This window comes from Prionailurus bengalensis, chromosome B3 (assembly GCF_016509475.1).
Source record: "Prionailurus bengalensis isolate Pbe53 chromosome B3, Fcat_Pben_1.1_paternal_pri, whole genome shotgun sequence".
In the NCBI taxonomy this organism is placed as follows: Eukaryota; Metazoa; Chordata; class Mammalia; order Carnivora; family Felidae; genus Prionailurus; species Prionailurus bengalensis.
This window is the reverse complement of record NC_057355.1, coordinates 83,508,139-83,523,663: the sequence shown is the minus strand read 5'-3', so window position 1 is coordinate 83,523,663 and position 15,525 is coordinate 83,508,139. Positions and strand designations below refer to the sequence as shown.

At 39.3% G+C, this 15,525-nt stretch overlaps 1 protein-coding gene across 4 annotated transcripts in view; it reads right to left on the bottom strand.

Annotated features, from left to right (window-relative positions):
- NPAS3 (neuronal PAS domain protein 3) overlaps window positions 1-15,525 on the bottom strand; it is an 856,869-nt gene that overhangs the window by 228,868 nt on the left and 612,476 nt on the right. For all 4 annotated transcript variants that reach the window (XM_043555965.1, XM_043555962.1, XM_043555964.1 and 1 more), the window contains one exon: window positions 13,920-14,009. In XM_043555965.1, coding sequence (XP_043411900.1) covers window positions 13,920-14,009 — 90 coding nt within the window. The remainder of the gene's footprint in view (window positions 1-13,919; window positions 14,010-15,525) is intronic.

Genomic DNA, 15,525 nt, shown 5'->3' with positions numbered 1-15,525 from the left:
CTGTTAATCCAACAGGCCAGCCCACAAGTTTCTCAAATGCCACATGTCTAAATTGGAACTAAGTTTTAAAAATGCACTTCCTTCCTGCTTTCCACCACATTGGATCAGTCACCAAGCATTGATCTTATCTGAAAAAGGCCTCTCAAATCCATCCCCTTTTCTTTATTTCTACTGGTGTGCCTATTGTAATTTGATTTTCATCTCTTCCTTGGGCGGCCATTTATCTGCCTTTTAATTGGAAGATGCCACCTATCTTCTATTTTTTTTTCCAGAATAAAATTTTTTGGCCCTGAAGCACAGATCTATTATTTCACTTTTCCCTTTAAAGCATTTCATGGTTCCCCAGAATCTAAAGGAGAAAGTCCAATTTCCTTAGCTTCCTACAACACCATTTTCAATCTGGCCTTGTCCTAACTTCCCAGACTCCTCTCTTACTATAAGCAAGGACTTTGCAAACATGCCTCCCTTTGCCTGGAATACCACTTTCCCCTTTTCCATGTGGAAAATGCCCATCAAGGCCTGACCTAAAAATCATTTATTATTATTATTATTATTATTATATTATCATTATTATCATTATTATTAATGATAATAAATACACGGAGCAAATCCGTTTCAAACTCCTCCAGGAAGAGTTAGTTACCCACATTCTTTGCTCCTGTGGTTTATAGTGCATCTCTTGTCTGTAATGTGTGACATTCATTATTCATTAAAATATTTGAGATCGACGCTCCACAGGTCAGTGCAAGTTGGTTGCCATGCCTATGGCATCTTGAAGAGAAGACACTGGGTCCTTGAGCAGGCAGGAACTATGCCTAACAACATCAGTTTTTAGCACAATTTTGGACACATGTGGGTCACTCAGTACTAGCCAAATGCTGGCACGATTGAAGACACATTAAATGTGTGGCAAATAACATGGGTATGCTGTGTTTAGACCCTTGTTCTTGATTACTGGGCCTGCTATCGAATCTTAGAGTATTTCTCATAATGTGCAACATCAGAAGTTTTGGATATAACTATATAACTTTACCAATGTTTTCAGAAGTTTATTTATATACAGTGGCATTGTGAGAATAACTATTTTATGATACTAAGCAGGATGCTTAATTGCTCTAAGTCTCAGTTTCTCTTAACCCATAAACCTTGAATAGTTCTATTTGTTAATTACCTAAAACTTCCCAGAGGCAGCTGGCATTAACGGTTAACAATGAGTGCTTTGAGGTGGGATGGTTTTAAAGTGGGGTGGGTTTAAACTCAGGTTCTGCCACTTTCTAGATGTATGACCTGCTGTTTTACCTCTCTGAGCCTATGTTGTCTTATCTATAAAATAGGGATAGTCACCAGGCCTAACAATGGTGCGTTACAAACTTTAACGGCAGGAAAGTGCTTCGAACAATGCCTGGCACAGGGTAACGGCTTCATAAATGTTACTTATAATTATTGTTCATCAGGAAGTTATAAACGTGAGCAGAGAAGATCCACGTAGTTATGCCAGGGCTTTGCAGAGAGGACACCAGGAATACACAAATCAATCATATAGATAATAACAGCTCAGAATTATTTAGAATTTTATACATTTCAGTGTGTTCATACATTTTAGATCCTCAGACACCCTATGAAAGGTTTGGGAAATGTAATAAATATGAATTGACCATGTTTAAGTGTCTAGAGTCAATAAAATCAGTACTTATTCGCAAAAATGAAATACCCTTGTTAAGAAGAAAGTCAGTCTGTCCTTTGAATTAGTCCAGGATAAAAGGGTAACGGCGAGGTATCTGGGAGAACTACAGTTATTGACATCACTGACCTATAAACATATTCCCTTCAGCGTGATATACAGCACTTCAGTACCCTTGTTTTTCTATAATTGCTATTACCAGAGCCTTTCAATTTCAAGTGCTCAAACGAGAGCAATTCATATTTCAGATAATCTGCCAACGAGGAAAACTAATTTCAAAATATTTGATCATAAAAGTTGTCCTCAGCTTCTACAGAGATAATTTAGTCAAATAATATCAGATAATCTGAGAGCAGTCTTAGCAGGAAATTGCCCCATCTAAGCAGCCTCCATTTGCACTTATATAAATGTACTGAAAGTGTAGGAGACTTTGACAGCCTGCCATATGTGATTTCATTCCATAGCCTACCTACTTTACCATCAAAAGTTATATCCTTTGAAGCATTGCCAGAATTACTTTACCCCAGTAGATATGCTAGATGTGCCCTTTAAAAGCCATATCATTTCTTTTCTACTCTGACTAGTTCAGGGTAGCATCTGCTCAACTAAATTCCTTTGAAGGTTAAAAATAAAATAGCCTACTTCTTCCAGGCTCCCCTCCTCCACCCCTACCCTAGTGCTTAGGAGAAAACGTCCAGTGTTGAATGAATTTCAGAGAGCACAGGTTTTAAAGAAGAAGGAGCCTGAGAAATCACCCCCCTCATTTCACACTTAAGAAAAATTAAGATCCAGGCTTCTGGAAGGTCCCTTGCCTGATTAGCAGCAGAGGCAAGACCAGAACCAGGTCTCCTGGATCTCAGTCCGGAGCGCTATCTCCTATTTCTCCAAAGACAAAAGGATCAAGCCAGAAACTGACACCAGAAACACCACCAATGGATGTGGTGTTTTAATTTTCTAAACAGAAAATGAATGCTTGGGATTTCATCTCCAGGAAAACATTTGCTTTTTAGAAATAGTCCTACTTGGCACTCTCTCTCCTCAGTGCTGCTGACAGTTGCAGTCAGTTATTACACTGTTGTGACTTGGAAGCTGATGCCCCCAAACAGATCAAAATTAGGAGCATCGTGATTCAGGATTGTCTATTTCCCCCTCAGCTTGCTAATCTATGCTTCTTTTATAATTATTTTAAAAGGCACTATCTGATTTCCTGAGCACCGCCCCAGGTGTTCTCAGTGATAATGAATGGATAAACATATCATCCAGTGTCACAGAGCAGTTGTGACATTTTAGAAATATCTTCAGTTCAACTCTTCTAATTTCAATGTATGTTACACCCAAGGTTGCAGGCCTGTGTTTTTACTAAAGAGCTGAATGAGTCCCAGTAATTGCATGATTTACTTGTCTGCTCAAGTGAAAAGGTTTTGAAATGTGGTGAAATGGCACAATCGTTTCCTGGTCTTTGCAAACCCTGCAATGTCAATTTTAATTAATGAACTGGAAAAATTATGTTTTTTTTTTTTTTTACTTTTTTCCTTTCTTATTTATTTATTTATTTATTTATTTCAGGGAATTGGTTCCCAGTCTCACCTCTTATTTTCCTGTAATTTGCATCTTCTGTCCTGAGGGATGTGCAGACTTTTGTCATTCCCACAGATATGCAGACAGGACATCACAAGCATGCTAAGCCTCTGCAGCACAGCAGCTCAAAGTGATCCTGGCCAACTAGAGTACACAGTCTGATCATGTTTCCCTCGTCAGAACCAGGGGGTTGCAAATAACAGCCCTATTACACTGGGACACTCAGGTTGAGGAGATCCCCATACTTAACTAGGAATGGTGAGCCCTGCTTGCTCCTCAGAAGTTGTCTGCCAGAATAACATCATTTCCACATAGTCGCTGCTGATTGATCTTAAAGTGAAATGCCTCCGAACGCTTTAATTTTTGCGCCTGTTTCCTCTACCCCCTTCCTTTTGATTTCATCAAGGAGTAATGATTCTCTGCACAGATATTTAAAAGCAAGAAAGAAACTCACCACTTACAGGAACGTTTCACAACACAAATAATTTTTGTCTTGTCATTTCACAATTTTGCTAGCCTCGACATTTCTTAAAAGAAAGCAAGCCAGCACAGTTCATGGGAAAGAACCAGATCCTAGCTAATGCAACCATTCCTGTTTTCTGGAAACATTTCTCTGCACTTCTCAGATATATAGACAAGTACTTTTGCGCAAATGTTTTTTAAGCTCTCCAAAGTATCAAGTTCAACAATTAGGGACTTTGATGAACCAGATCTAAGCATCTAATAAAGTACGGTAGGAACAAACACCTGAAAGTCCAGAGAGACTACAGAGTAATAATAAAACTCAGAGGTTCACGTACTTCATGTATGTGTTTATGCTCCTTAAAGCCTTAGCTCTTTCCTAATCGAGAGGCAATCTTCTATTGTTTCCTTGGTGAAGCATTACTAAAAGGGATTGCCTGTGGTTCTAAAGCAAGGCTCCTATCGGGGAGAGAGGCCAGAAGGGAGGAGGCTGCTTGATACAAAGCTTGCTTCTCCAAAACGTAGAAGAAAACACTAAATGGAATGCATGGTTCTTTACCTGAATTCAAATCCTGCAATACTGATACACTTCTGAGATCTACAAAATGTCACACCTGGTACAAAGGTATTTTCTGTTGCCTCTGCAAAAGGCCATAACTTGCCCTGAAAAAAATCCTATCCCAAATCACTTTTTTTTTCCTTCCCAAGAAAAAGTTCCTTCTGCATACGTTCTCTTGCTCTTGGAAAGTTTGCGTAGTTATTGAAAGTAGTAGATATAATCTGCCGGCATATGTCAATTTAACAGCATCAGAGGAAGTTTTTGTGTATTCCTGAATGTGGTAAATTTGCTGTTGTAGGAGGCTGAAAGGGGAGGAGACACCCAAAGGAAAACCTGATTTGTTGTTTTAGTGAATCATTTTGGAAATTATTTCCATCAGTAGACAAAAATGCAGTAGGCATAAAAGCCAAATCAGAAAGAAAGCAACTTACACATTCATATATGTATATAGGCGTGCACATCAAAGGATGCTCTAAATCACTGAAACAATTGTTCTCGGTCTCTTTAAAAATGACCACTTAGGAAAGAGATTGCATCTTGGACAGTCATCCAAAGGGGACTGAGGAACAACAAGGATAAAAGCCACAGGGCATTTGTTGTCTAAAACTGGCATCGATTCTCAGGTTATCAGCCTAGTTCTAGAACTTATGCAAAAACCTAAAGTCAATTTCCTTATTATATTCCTACTGAAATTATCACTGAAATTGTCGCCATGTTACTCCTGTCATGAAAACCATGTCTTCTTATGTAAGAGCGAAAACCCAATATAGATTGAATGTGTGCATGTAGAAATGAAATTTGGATTTCACATGAATTTAACGATTCTATGACCTCCTTCCCCAGAGGTCAAGTTATTTCTTATTCTTCATATGAGCACTGTGCCTTCCCTCTTCACTCTCACAGGGGCCAGGCTAAGTGAGCGAGGATAGCTGGTGTAGGTGCAGAGGTATTGTTTTGCATATATTGCCTATATAAGCACCACGTCATAGACAGAAATTATCTTTACTTTCCAACTTTGCATAATAAAATAAGCCATTAAATTAATACCATATAGAAAATACTGCTTGTCAGGCAAAGAAATGTACATTGCTTTCCAGAAAACCAGGGATATTACATTGCCAACGCCTGCATGAATAATACATGGGTTAATTCAGAAAAAACACCATTTCATTATTTAAAAATGAATAAATTACAGACTTAGAATGATGACTAAATTTTCTTCTCCATCTTACTTTTTTGCTCAGTGCTCTACTTTAAAAGCAAAAATGAAACTACCATTTTATCCACACAAATAAAACAAGCTAGTCCCTCAAAAAGTATTTTTTTTCCCCCTGGCTTTGTATTTCCCAATCCCATAAAATGAAGACACTTCATTTTCTTTTTTCTCCGGATCATATTAACTGCAGAAATTAAGAAGCCACGTAAAAGGTCTTCAGATTATACATCTGAAAATGGTGAGCCTACGTTTTATTGTCTTGTGATGCTGTGATACAGTCTGACTAGAAAAGCCCCCATTGCAGACAGGACTTCCTGTGTTTTAGTCTCAGTGCCTGGTGAAATATGTTCAAAGGAATAAATAAGAAGACTATAATTCTCATGTATGATGATGCGGATTTCCTTCATTTTCTCTCAGAGATTTTGGTTTACTCAGATGGCGTGTTAAAAATCGGTCCCATTTGGGGACTGATGAATGCCTGGGAGAGAGAAAGAAATGCACCAGCAATAAGAAATTAATTTCGAGTTAAAATAAGTAAAACATCGCCACGCAGTGCATTTAGGCTGAGCATAAAGTGACAGCCAGCAGATTATTCTACCGATTTCTAATGCTGGAAATTCGGATGGCATTTACTAGCATAACCTTTCAACTCTGAGCACATCAATAGAGGCCGACAGTGGCTTGAAATATGATTCCTTGCAGATAGCATATCCTCATTCATCTGACTGTGCTCCTCTGTGCTCCACTGCACAAACAGCGTCTCACCCACTTCTGAGAGGACACTAATAAAAAAGGCATCAATTTTCAGCTCTAGTACTACTGTGATCTCTTTATATGTTCGACATCCAACATTAAATTAAAATGCTGTTATAAATCCTACTTTCTGAATCTGGAATGAGTGTTGGGTTTTTGTCGCATGAGACTGCAGCAAATCTTGTCAAAAGCAAGGAAGCACGTCTTGTTCACTCAGAATTAATGTTGTGGATGAAAGAAGGAGGTAAAAGGGGTTGAATATGGTGAACTGAGGGTGTCAAAGCCAGTGGGGACTGTAGCTTGAGGGTGCCAAACCAGGCAGGGTATTTGCTGCTTTCAAGAAGTGGCTAATCAAGAATTGTAATTACCAACGACAAGCCGTGTGGCAGGAAGATTACTGATAAACAGACAGGCGCACACACACACACACACATGCACGTACATCAACAGAAAAATTTTAAGCATAAAAAATTGTCAATTACTCCTCTCCAGCAGAAAAAAAAAAAAACATTTTCTGAACACCGGTGGTCCTGAGGAAGCCTCACGGGTTACATCAGCTCTTTGCAACAGAGGCTCTCACTGGGACACGAGGCCCAATGGCACTGGGTCACTCGTGATCCGGGCCTCGTGTCAGTATTACATAATTTTAAAGTTACAGGAGAAACACCTCGCATCCCTGGAGGGTGAGGAAACAACATTACTAAAAACTGAAGGGTATGGATTAAAACAGGTTCAGAAGCTTTCTTTGTCAAACCTGGAGGGGAGGAAACGAAACGAAAGGAAACAAAACAAAACAAAACAAAACAAAACAAAACAAAACCCTCGCAAGTACAAGGAGGAAAGAAACAGGCTAGCTTTTGACATTTTGCTAAAGATGGGATGGTACGATAGGGGAACATTAGGGAATCTTTCTACTCTTTCTGATAACAAGATCCCTGCTCATATAAATTATCACCTAGAACTCTGTGACCTAAAAGGTAATAAGGCCTTCAACAAAGATACAGGGTGCGGAGCTGCTGTGTTCTGCCCAGCTCATTCATAATTATGGATAAAATAAAGAGGCGTGTTTGCCTATTTGGGAGCAGGGGACGGGGGAGGAAAAGGGGGAAGAATGAGCAGTTCAATATCTGGATCGAACAGAGGAACTTTTTCCCCCAAGGATCCTGCAGGGAGGAACCTTGACATGCACAAAGTCAGAACGTAGACAAAGTTGCCTTGGTGAGAACGATAAGGTCACCCGTGGGATTGCTGAGATTATCTCTGTCAAGCACTCGGACAGCATGCAGTCAAATGATGCATCATGCAGTCATTTTCGGGGGGGAAAAATCAATTTCTTCACCAGGTCGCTATTTGCTTTTCAAAGTGCCCTTGTAGGCCTTCACCACCAAGCATTTATCAATTTAAATGTTGTAAATTGATAATGTGCCACTGTGCCTTGTACTGTTTCTGAATTATTTTGATACTTATATTTTCTCAATAGTCTCTAAACCCTCAGAGCTTCCTCATTCAAAAGGGCATTTTTCTTTGTTACACCAAGAAGTGATGAACTTTTTATGATTAGTACAGGAGAAAAATGCAGACTTGCTGGGGGGAAAAAAAAAACATACAAGCTGCGGAAAATCACACATTTTTCTTTTTCTTTCTTTTTTTTTTTTTTCAAGTTAAGGTACGTCTACTAGCAAGATTTTTAAGACAGGGGCCACAACGCAATATTTGGCGGGCTACGTATACTCATTTATTCAAGGAGTTATCTCAGTGTTGCCTAAATTTAGAACGCCAACCGAAAAAATGCTACCACATAGCCCCCTTATTAAAAGCCCTGTGCTGTGTTGAACTAATACCTTTTTTTTTGGTCTTTAGATCCAGATACCTATGTGATGATGCCAAACAAGAGTAGTAACTTGTAAGGAAAGCTAATGTCTACTTTATTCCCCCCCCCCAAAGCAATATATATATATATCTTTTACAAGCATGGAAATGAGGATATTAACCACATACTAACCTCAACTCGATTTGCATTGAAAAAATGTAGAACGGAAGAGTTGAGGGTGCACTTTCCAAAAGCAAAAGAAAGACATGGCAGTTGCAACGCGTCTTTAACCTCCAGTGATTTATTGGCCCTCGGCCAAGTTATCAGGGGAATCTAATTCTTCTTTATTATTCAAATAAACCACATTTGGCACCATGGTTCCCTTTCAGAATAGCTTCACAAATAGACTGAGCTCTGTCATTTATTTGACCTTGTACTTGTGTGCTGTCGCTGTAATTTTATTTGCCATTCCATATAACAAATGCAGAGAAACCTAAAATATGGAGATGAACAACAGGATGGGGAAAAGGAGTTTGTGATAAATATATCCGCATGGCTTTAAAAAAAAAAAAAGACTAAACGTAACACAATCATTTCCCCCTTTTCACCCTCACCTCTATTAGCCCTTCTATCTGCGACCACCCTGCCCCTTTCTGCAAGCTGCCTTGGAACAAGCCAGTTTTGTAAGCTTGTCTGTGGCTCTCTTCTCTCTGGCTTATGACAGCAAGGAGGGATCTTCCACCAGGATGGGGATGTGATGAGGAGAAGTGACTCAGGCAAGCTGGGCACTGGAGGCAGGTGGGGTTGGGGGGTGGGATTAGGAGGCATCTCAAGAGAGTGATTAGCTGGTTGTAGGGTATTTTCTAATGATATCACGGGGTAAAAAATCTGTTCATCTCCCAGTGTGTTCTAGATCCCACTTTATTTTAAATAAGACTCTATGCTAAATTGAAAACATTTTGCTGGCACGGGTGTGCATCAGAATCATCATCTCTCACCCCACTTTCAAAGAAAAATGTTCTTAAAAAATGTAAGTCCATTTTTATCCTCTGGTTAACTGGGACCCATGTCCTCTGCCCCTGGCAACTATAATGTTAAAGTTCTCATCAGTATTTAAGAGTAAATGCAGGATTTGCGTTTGGGTGAGGGAAAGCTGATTTATAAAAGCACATAAAACATCAAATTTGTCAATGCTATTGTAAGACCTGGATATCAGAAAATCACTCTCAAAATGATCTCTGGTACACCACCTGAGGGGGTGGGAAGAGTCCTCTGTCTGCTCATGAAATTTGAAATATGTTTGTTCATGTTTGTTATATGATCCACACAGCCTTGCTCTGGATGTGAACTCCAATGGAAGCAAATCAACATGTCCTAATCCACATATTAGCCGCCATGGAGATCGTACTTGAGATTTATTCTTATACTGCAGTCCCAGAAAAACTTTGCTTTCCATAAAAAAGTGATGTTTCCTTATTTTTTGATGAATGGCTGTATTTCCTTTTTTTGCTTTGGTTAGCAGGAAGCTCACAGATAAATTTGAAGCTTTATCAGATCACTTATAACCCTCTTAGAGACTCTACTGTGTGCTCCTACTATGTGGTAACAAATGACTTACTTTTGCCTTTTCTTTTTCCTTATACCTTAGCTCTGTTTAGCCATTGTCTTTTTTTTTTATTATATACATTTATATAAGCTATTTTCTTTGTGGAAAGAGGAGTACATAAGCCAACAAATGAATATTTCTCCAAGTTTTAGGTCCTATATCAAACAAGCATTTTTTAAAATTTATCGAATTAAGTCTCTTTTGGATCCATTGACAATTAAGCCCCAGGCATACCGGAAGAGATGTCATAAAATCAGGCTATGTATTATTATTACATTTTCAGTGTTAGGGAATACACTTTGTTTTCTTTCTTCATTTTCACTTATGCCTATTCCATTATACCTATGGATTAGAGCTGTCTTTAGCAGCTCTGAAGGCTATCTGCCAGGTATAAGAAGGCATTTAAATCCCATGCAAACCAAACTCATTAATGATATTTGGGGCTCTTTTTTTTTTTAAGATAGGGCTTCATGGTGAGTAACTAGGAATCATCTTTATCTAGGGAAGTAAGTCAACAGTGCATGTTTCTTTTTATTTTATTTAATTTTTTTTAAAGTTTATTTATTCCGAGATGGAGAAACAGCATGAGATGCAGAGGGACAGAAAGAGAGGGAGAGAGAGAATATCAAGCAGGTTCTGCAATGACCGTGCAAAGCTCGATGCAGGGCTCAAACTCACGAACTGTGAGATCATGACCTGAGCCTAGATCAAGAGTCAGACACTTAACTGACTGAGCCACCCAGGCACCTCTCTTTCTTTTTTAATGTTTATTTACTTATTTTGAGAGAGAGAGAAAGCAAGCATGGAGGGGAGCAGAGAGAGAGGAAGAGAGAGAATCCCTAGCAGGCTTGAACTCACGAATGGTGAGATCATGACCTGAGCCAAAATAAAGAGTTGGATGCTTAACTCACTGAACCACCCTGGAACTCCAACAGTGCATATTTCTACAACCTGAAAGCACACCTTGAATGTTGATTTAAATATATATCTCTGGCAGAGTCAAAAGGGCTGCTGAATTGGTCTGAACATCATCACGGATCCCTTCATTCCTGCCATCATGATAACATGAAAGGACTTTACAGAGAATAACTGCCACACGTACACGCTGGAAACCAGGAGCTGTTCCACTCAACAGAGTATAGAGGAAAAATCCACTCTGATTGTCTCTATATTCATGCTATACAACAGAGCTCAGGACAAGTCTCTCTACTTAATTTTCTCATGAGTCAAAATAAAATCTTAATTCTTTCCTGGACATAAGCCACTTTAAAGACACCATATTTATTTACATGTTGAAGGAATATAAAACTGAGGAAGGGATATTTTGAGAGCTACAAATGTAGGCGTAACTATGCTCTAACGAACTGGCATGCTCACAATATTCCTTAACAGTTTGACTGGGTACATCTTTGGTGATACAGCCATACATTGCCTTTATTTAATGAAACTATTTAAAAAGAAATGGAGGGGCCATAATTTCACAGACTCCTTATCTCTGTCTAGAATTTCACGGGATAACTTCTGAGCCAAAGTTGTAGGTTACAAATAGCACATTTGGTTAGCATTCAATTATGGGCGTGTTTGTGTGTGTCTACGTGTGTGTGCGCTCATGTGTAAAAAATTAAGTATTTACTTAACTGAATAACTGTGAGTACATTGTGCATCGTATGTCCCCCATGAGTACCCCGTGACCCGGCAACTTCAAGAAGTCACTGAAGAAAGTTGGAAAGGGTTAAGTCTCAAGTACCCTATTGGGACTGAGAACACAACATTTACTGGGTTGGAAATTCCTTCCCAAAGTTGGAGAATTAATTTTTAAAAACAGGCCATGTTCTTAGCATATTATTTTCACATTAATCCAGAAGTGTTTTTAAACTTTAGTTTTCAATGTTAACACCTACATCGGCATTTGCAAACATCACCTTCTTGTTATGGACCCTTCACCATTTCACTTGCACAGTGCCTCCAACTGAAGACCTCTGTCTTGTACCTCATAGTCTCCACCATTGCTGGTGACAATGAACCCATCTACCACTGAGGGTACAGCACGTTGGGGCTGGCGTCTGCCCCTGGTTAAGTCAAGATGCTGACTTACTGACTACTGATCCACACTGTAAAACCCATCCCATAAAAGAAGCAGGGAATGACCGGACAGAACGTGCCACCTGCTGCAAAACGTCTACACAGCTGCTTTACTCTGCAGAAACCTCAATTATTTGTTTCAGATTTTAAGAAAAGATTGACTTAATGTTACAGTAGAAAAGCAGTGAAATATACTGCTTTTAAGGAGAACCCAGCACAGGGTTAAAGCCAAATCTTTCTTGAACAGATGATATTTCAGATGGCCACACTATTCCAGATGCATCAATTTCCTTGAAAATCCAATCCATATATGTGCATATGCTGTGCTGGCAGGAGGACTGACTGAAATGGCCAAAACCCAAGAGCTAATATTCTTTTGGCCAGAATAATGCAATTATTATTTTCCTAGCTATCAGTCTAAGCATACAGAGCCATCTGTTATGCAAAGCAAACATACACATCTCAATTACAGAAAATGCAGTTGCCTTGACAGAATTTGGATTACACCACTAACCAGGGCTGTAAAATGTGTTTTGAGCTAGTATATAATGGATGCTTTTCAGGAGTTCCCTAATTAGCATTTACCTGCTTAAACTAATTATTCATCCTTCTTCTTCACTGGCTTATTAAACTTTGTTGGATACTGTGCATAAAACAGATGAATATGGGCATCGCAGAACAACAAACAGTGGTGTTTCCAGTCCTGTAAGATACTCACATCGTGGGCACACCCGTTTCAAAACTGAAGATTCTCAAAACTAGGTCCTAAACAGATTAAGATGAGGCTTAGAGTCTATTAAAGGCTATTACAAAACCAGAGATTTCAATAAGATGCAAGAATGCTAACAGTGAGTTAACAATAGCCCAGTTTCTATCATTTGGTTTGCTGAAACCCACATAAAACAGAATTACTCTATAAACTATAGCCAATAGCTTCGCGCGTTCTTCAAGGAAGAGTTAATGGACCCTTGCTTGGATTCTCAACAGTAAATAATCACATTTGGCAGCATCCCTCCCCCTCCTCCAAACCTCCTCAAATGCCAAATATCTTTCTTTATTATTTCCCAGTGTCTTTCTCAATTTAGCTATTACCCAGCAAACTCACTAACAGCCAAAATGTTCCAGCCGTGCTGGGTGCCTCCTTAGAGCAGTGCCAACTTACGGAAGCAATGAGTCTGGGGTGGGTCTTGCTTAAGAGGAGAGAGACAAATCTTATCTCCATCTTTAGCTCCAAGGGGCAACTGAATGAGAAGTAGATTATCCAACTTGGCAGATCATCACATACACACAAAATCCCTCCCACCGAGGCTGTGTTTTCCTCATGCCAAATCACCAGATGAAAAGGGTCAAACTCAGCCAATCACCTGTATGGGCACAAGTATCCAGATGTTCGGCACTTTTACGAGAGGAAAAAAAAAACATCTGGATAATTAGTGGAATCGCCAACTTTTCTTCAGGGGATTTTGGCATTCCGTAGATGCAACCTATGTCCTGGAATCCAACGGAAGTAAAATTTTTGTGTTCCAGGGGAATATCAAGAACGGACATCTAGGATTTTGTCCCTTACCTCAGCTGCCTCCATCTTCTTTGTTTTCAACCTCTGACAGACACGTACGAGTAATTAAAGTGCACATAACGAAAGGCTATCTTATTTTATGAAATTGCCTTTCAGCGTTAGGAAGCATTTGCAAAGGCAGCAAAACAGATCCTTGCTGGGACCCTCCCTGCAACACATTTTAATGGTCTCTTTCAGCATTTCTTGACTCCAAATGACTCCTGTCATTGTGTCAGCTCCCAGGATAATGCAGGGTACTCCATAAACATCCAGTAATAGGACACAAGGGAAGCACTATTAGTGTGTCCCTCTCCTACCGGGCACAGAGGTTTCAAAGTTCAAAACAACTGAGGGAAGAAACTTCATTTGTTCTCAATAAATTAATAATGATCCTTGCGGGGGGGGAGGGGGGGAACTAAAGTTTTTGAGTACAAGTTTATTCCGAACGTTTCGAACTGACAGAATTTTCTCACCGACTTTGCAAGCAGAGTTAGGCAGAGCCATTAAAGAATACATGTGATAATTCACGCCAAACAGAATACCCCTTGAAGAAGGAAAAGCACAAGGCCGAAGGAGGCTTCACAATCTCTGTCAAGAATCTAAATTGTTTTACTTACTTGTGAGAGGCCTAGGTAGATGGAGACGGTTTCAGAAATGTACAAAAATTTTCCTTCTTGATTTAGTGCAAATACAAAGCCATCCAGGGACTGCAGGAAAAAATAAATATATAATTAAGTTAATAAACATATGCTGGAGGTTTAATGAATAGGGCATCTGATACAAAGCAACATACACTGCATTTAAAACCATGTTTTTCTTCCTGTTTAACCGAAGTCCTAAGATCGTCTACTAGGGCCCTGTACGTGAACAAACTAAAGGCCTAAATTAAGACCACAAGCTTTCCTTTATTTCAAGGACTTCCTTATGTCTCTGTCATTTTGACCAAGATACATCATATTCGTGTACAAAATCAGGTCGTGCTGATTTTATGAGCTGTTGCCTTTATTTTTATTTTTATTTTGTGGATTCAGTAGTTTAAGAGATTAAATCAGCCAGATTCTCCATTAAATAGCTGAACAGGAATGGAAACTGTAATGAAACAAGAGAAAAAAGGGTCCCTATATGAAGAACAAGTAAAATCACCACTGGAACTACTGTGGACATCAATAATTTGCTAATTAATAAAGGATTATGCCCTTCTCACTCTCAGCGCCTATTGTGGTAGAACAAATAGAAAAAGTCAATACATTATGGGTGAATGATTATAGGCTGAAACCTTACAAACTGTAATCCTTTTTTTTTTTTTCAAAACTCTATATTCAAGTTTTATTGTGATAGACCTGGTTTCTATTACAACTCCTGAAATGGAAACAAAAGGAGGGGAGTGGGGAGAGAAGGATGCTCTACATCATCTGTAGCTTCTGGAACCTTCGCCCACTTTCCAAAGGGAGGTTGCATTGTCAGTGTGACGAGTGGTGTAAATCGTCATGGACTCCAACTGCGATCCAGCACTCAAACAGCGAACACATTTGTTTCAAATGCTTGCGATCAAAGTGCATTGTATACCTTCCGCCCCCCCCCCCCCCCCTTAGGTCTTTTGTTTCCCTTTATTTATCTCTAACCAGGTAGGCTGCGCAAGCGATGCTTGCACAGAAAAAGAAGTTTCCACGATTCGTGGTTTTTTACAAAGGCTGAGAATTGGGAAAGACAGGAAACCCACTCTGAGATCAAGGTATGTGGCAACACTAAATTAATGGCGTAATTTTGAAATAGAGAAAGGTGGAAGAAGAATATAAAATTCTGGTAGGGAAATGGATCATCTCATATCTCAGCAATAGTTTCAGTTTCCTAAAATACTGAACTCTTTGAGCTCCACATATCTATATGAAATACATATATATTTATATATGTATTAAATGTGTGTATGTCTATGTGAACGTGTGTGTGGGCGCGTGCGCACGCGTGTGTGTGTATGTGTGTGACATCTGGACTCCAGGATTCCTGATCCGTTTTCAGAGTCCCAATGGTCAGAGACCGTGAGTAGTGTCCAACCTCCTCCTCTGATTAGTTCTGAAAACATTTCAAAAGTCACATTACATGATTACAAATTACATGATAGGCAAACTTTTGGTCAGGATACTGTCCATTTATTAAGCAACATGTGCTAAGCAGTTTGCATGTATTATCTCTTTGAATTTTCACAAGTATCATTTGAGGTAATTA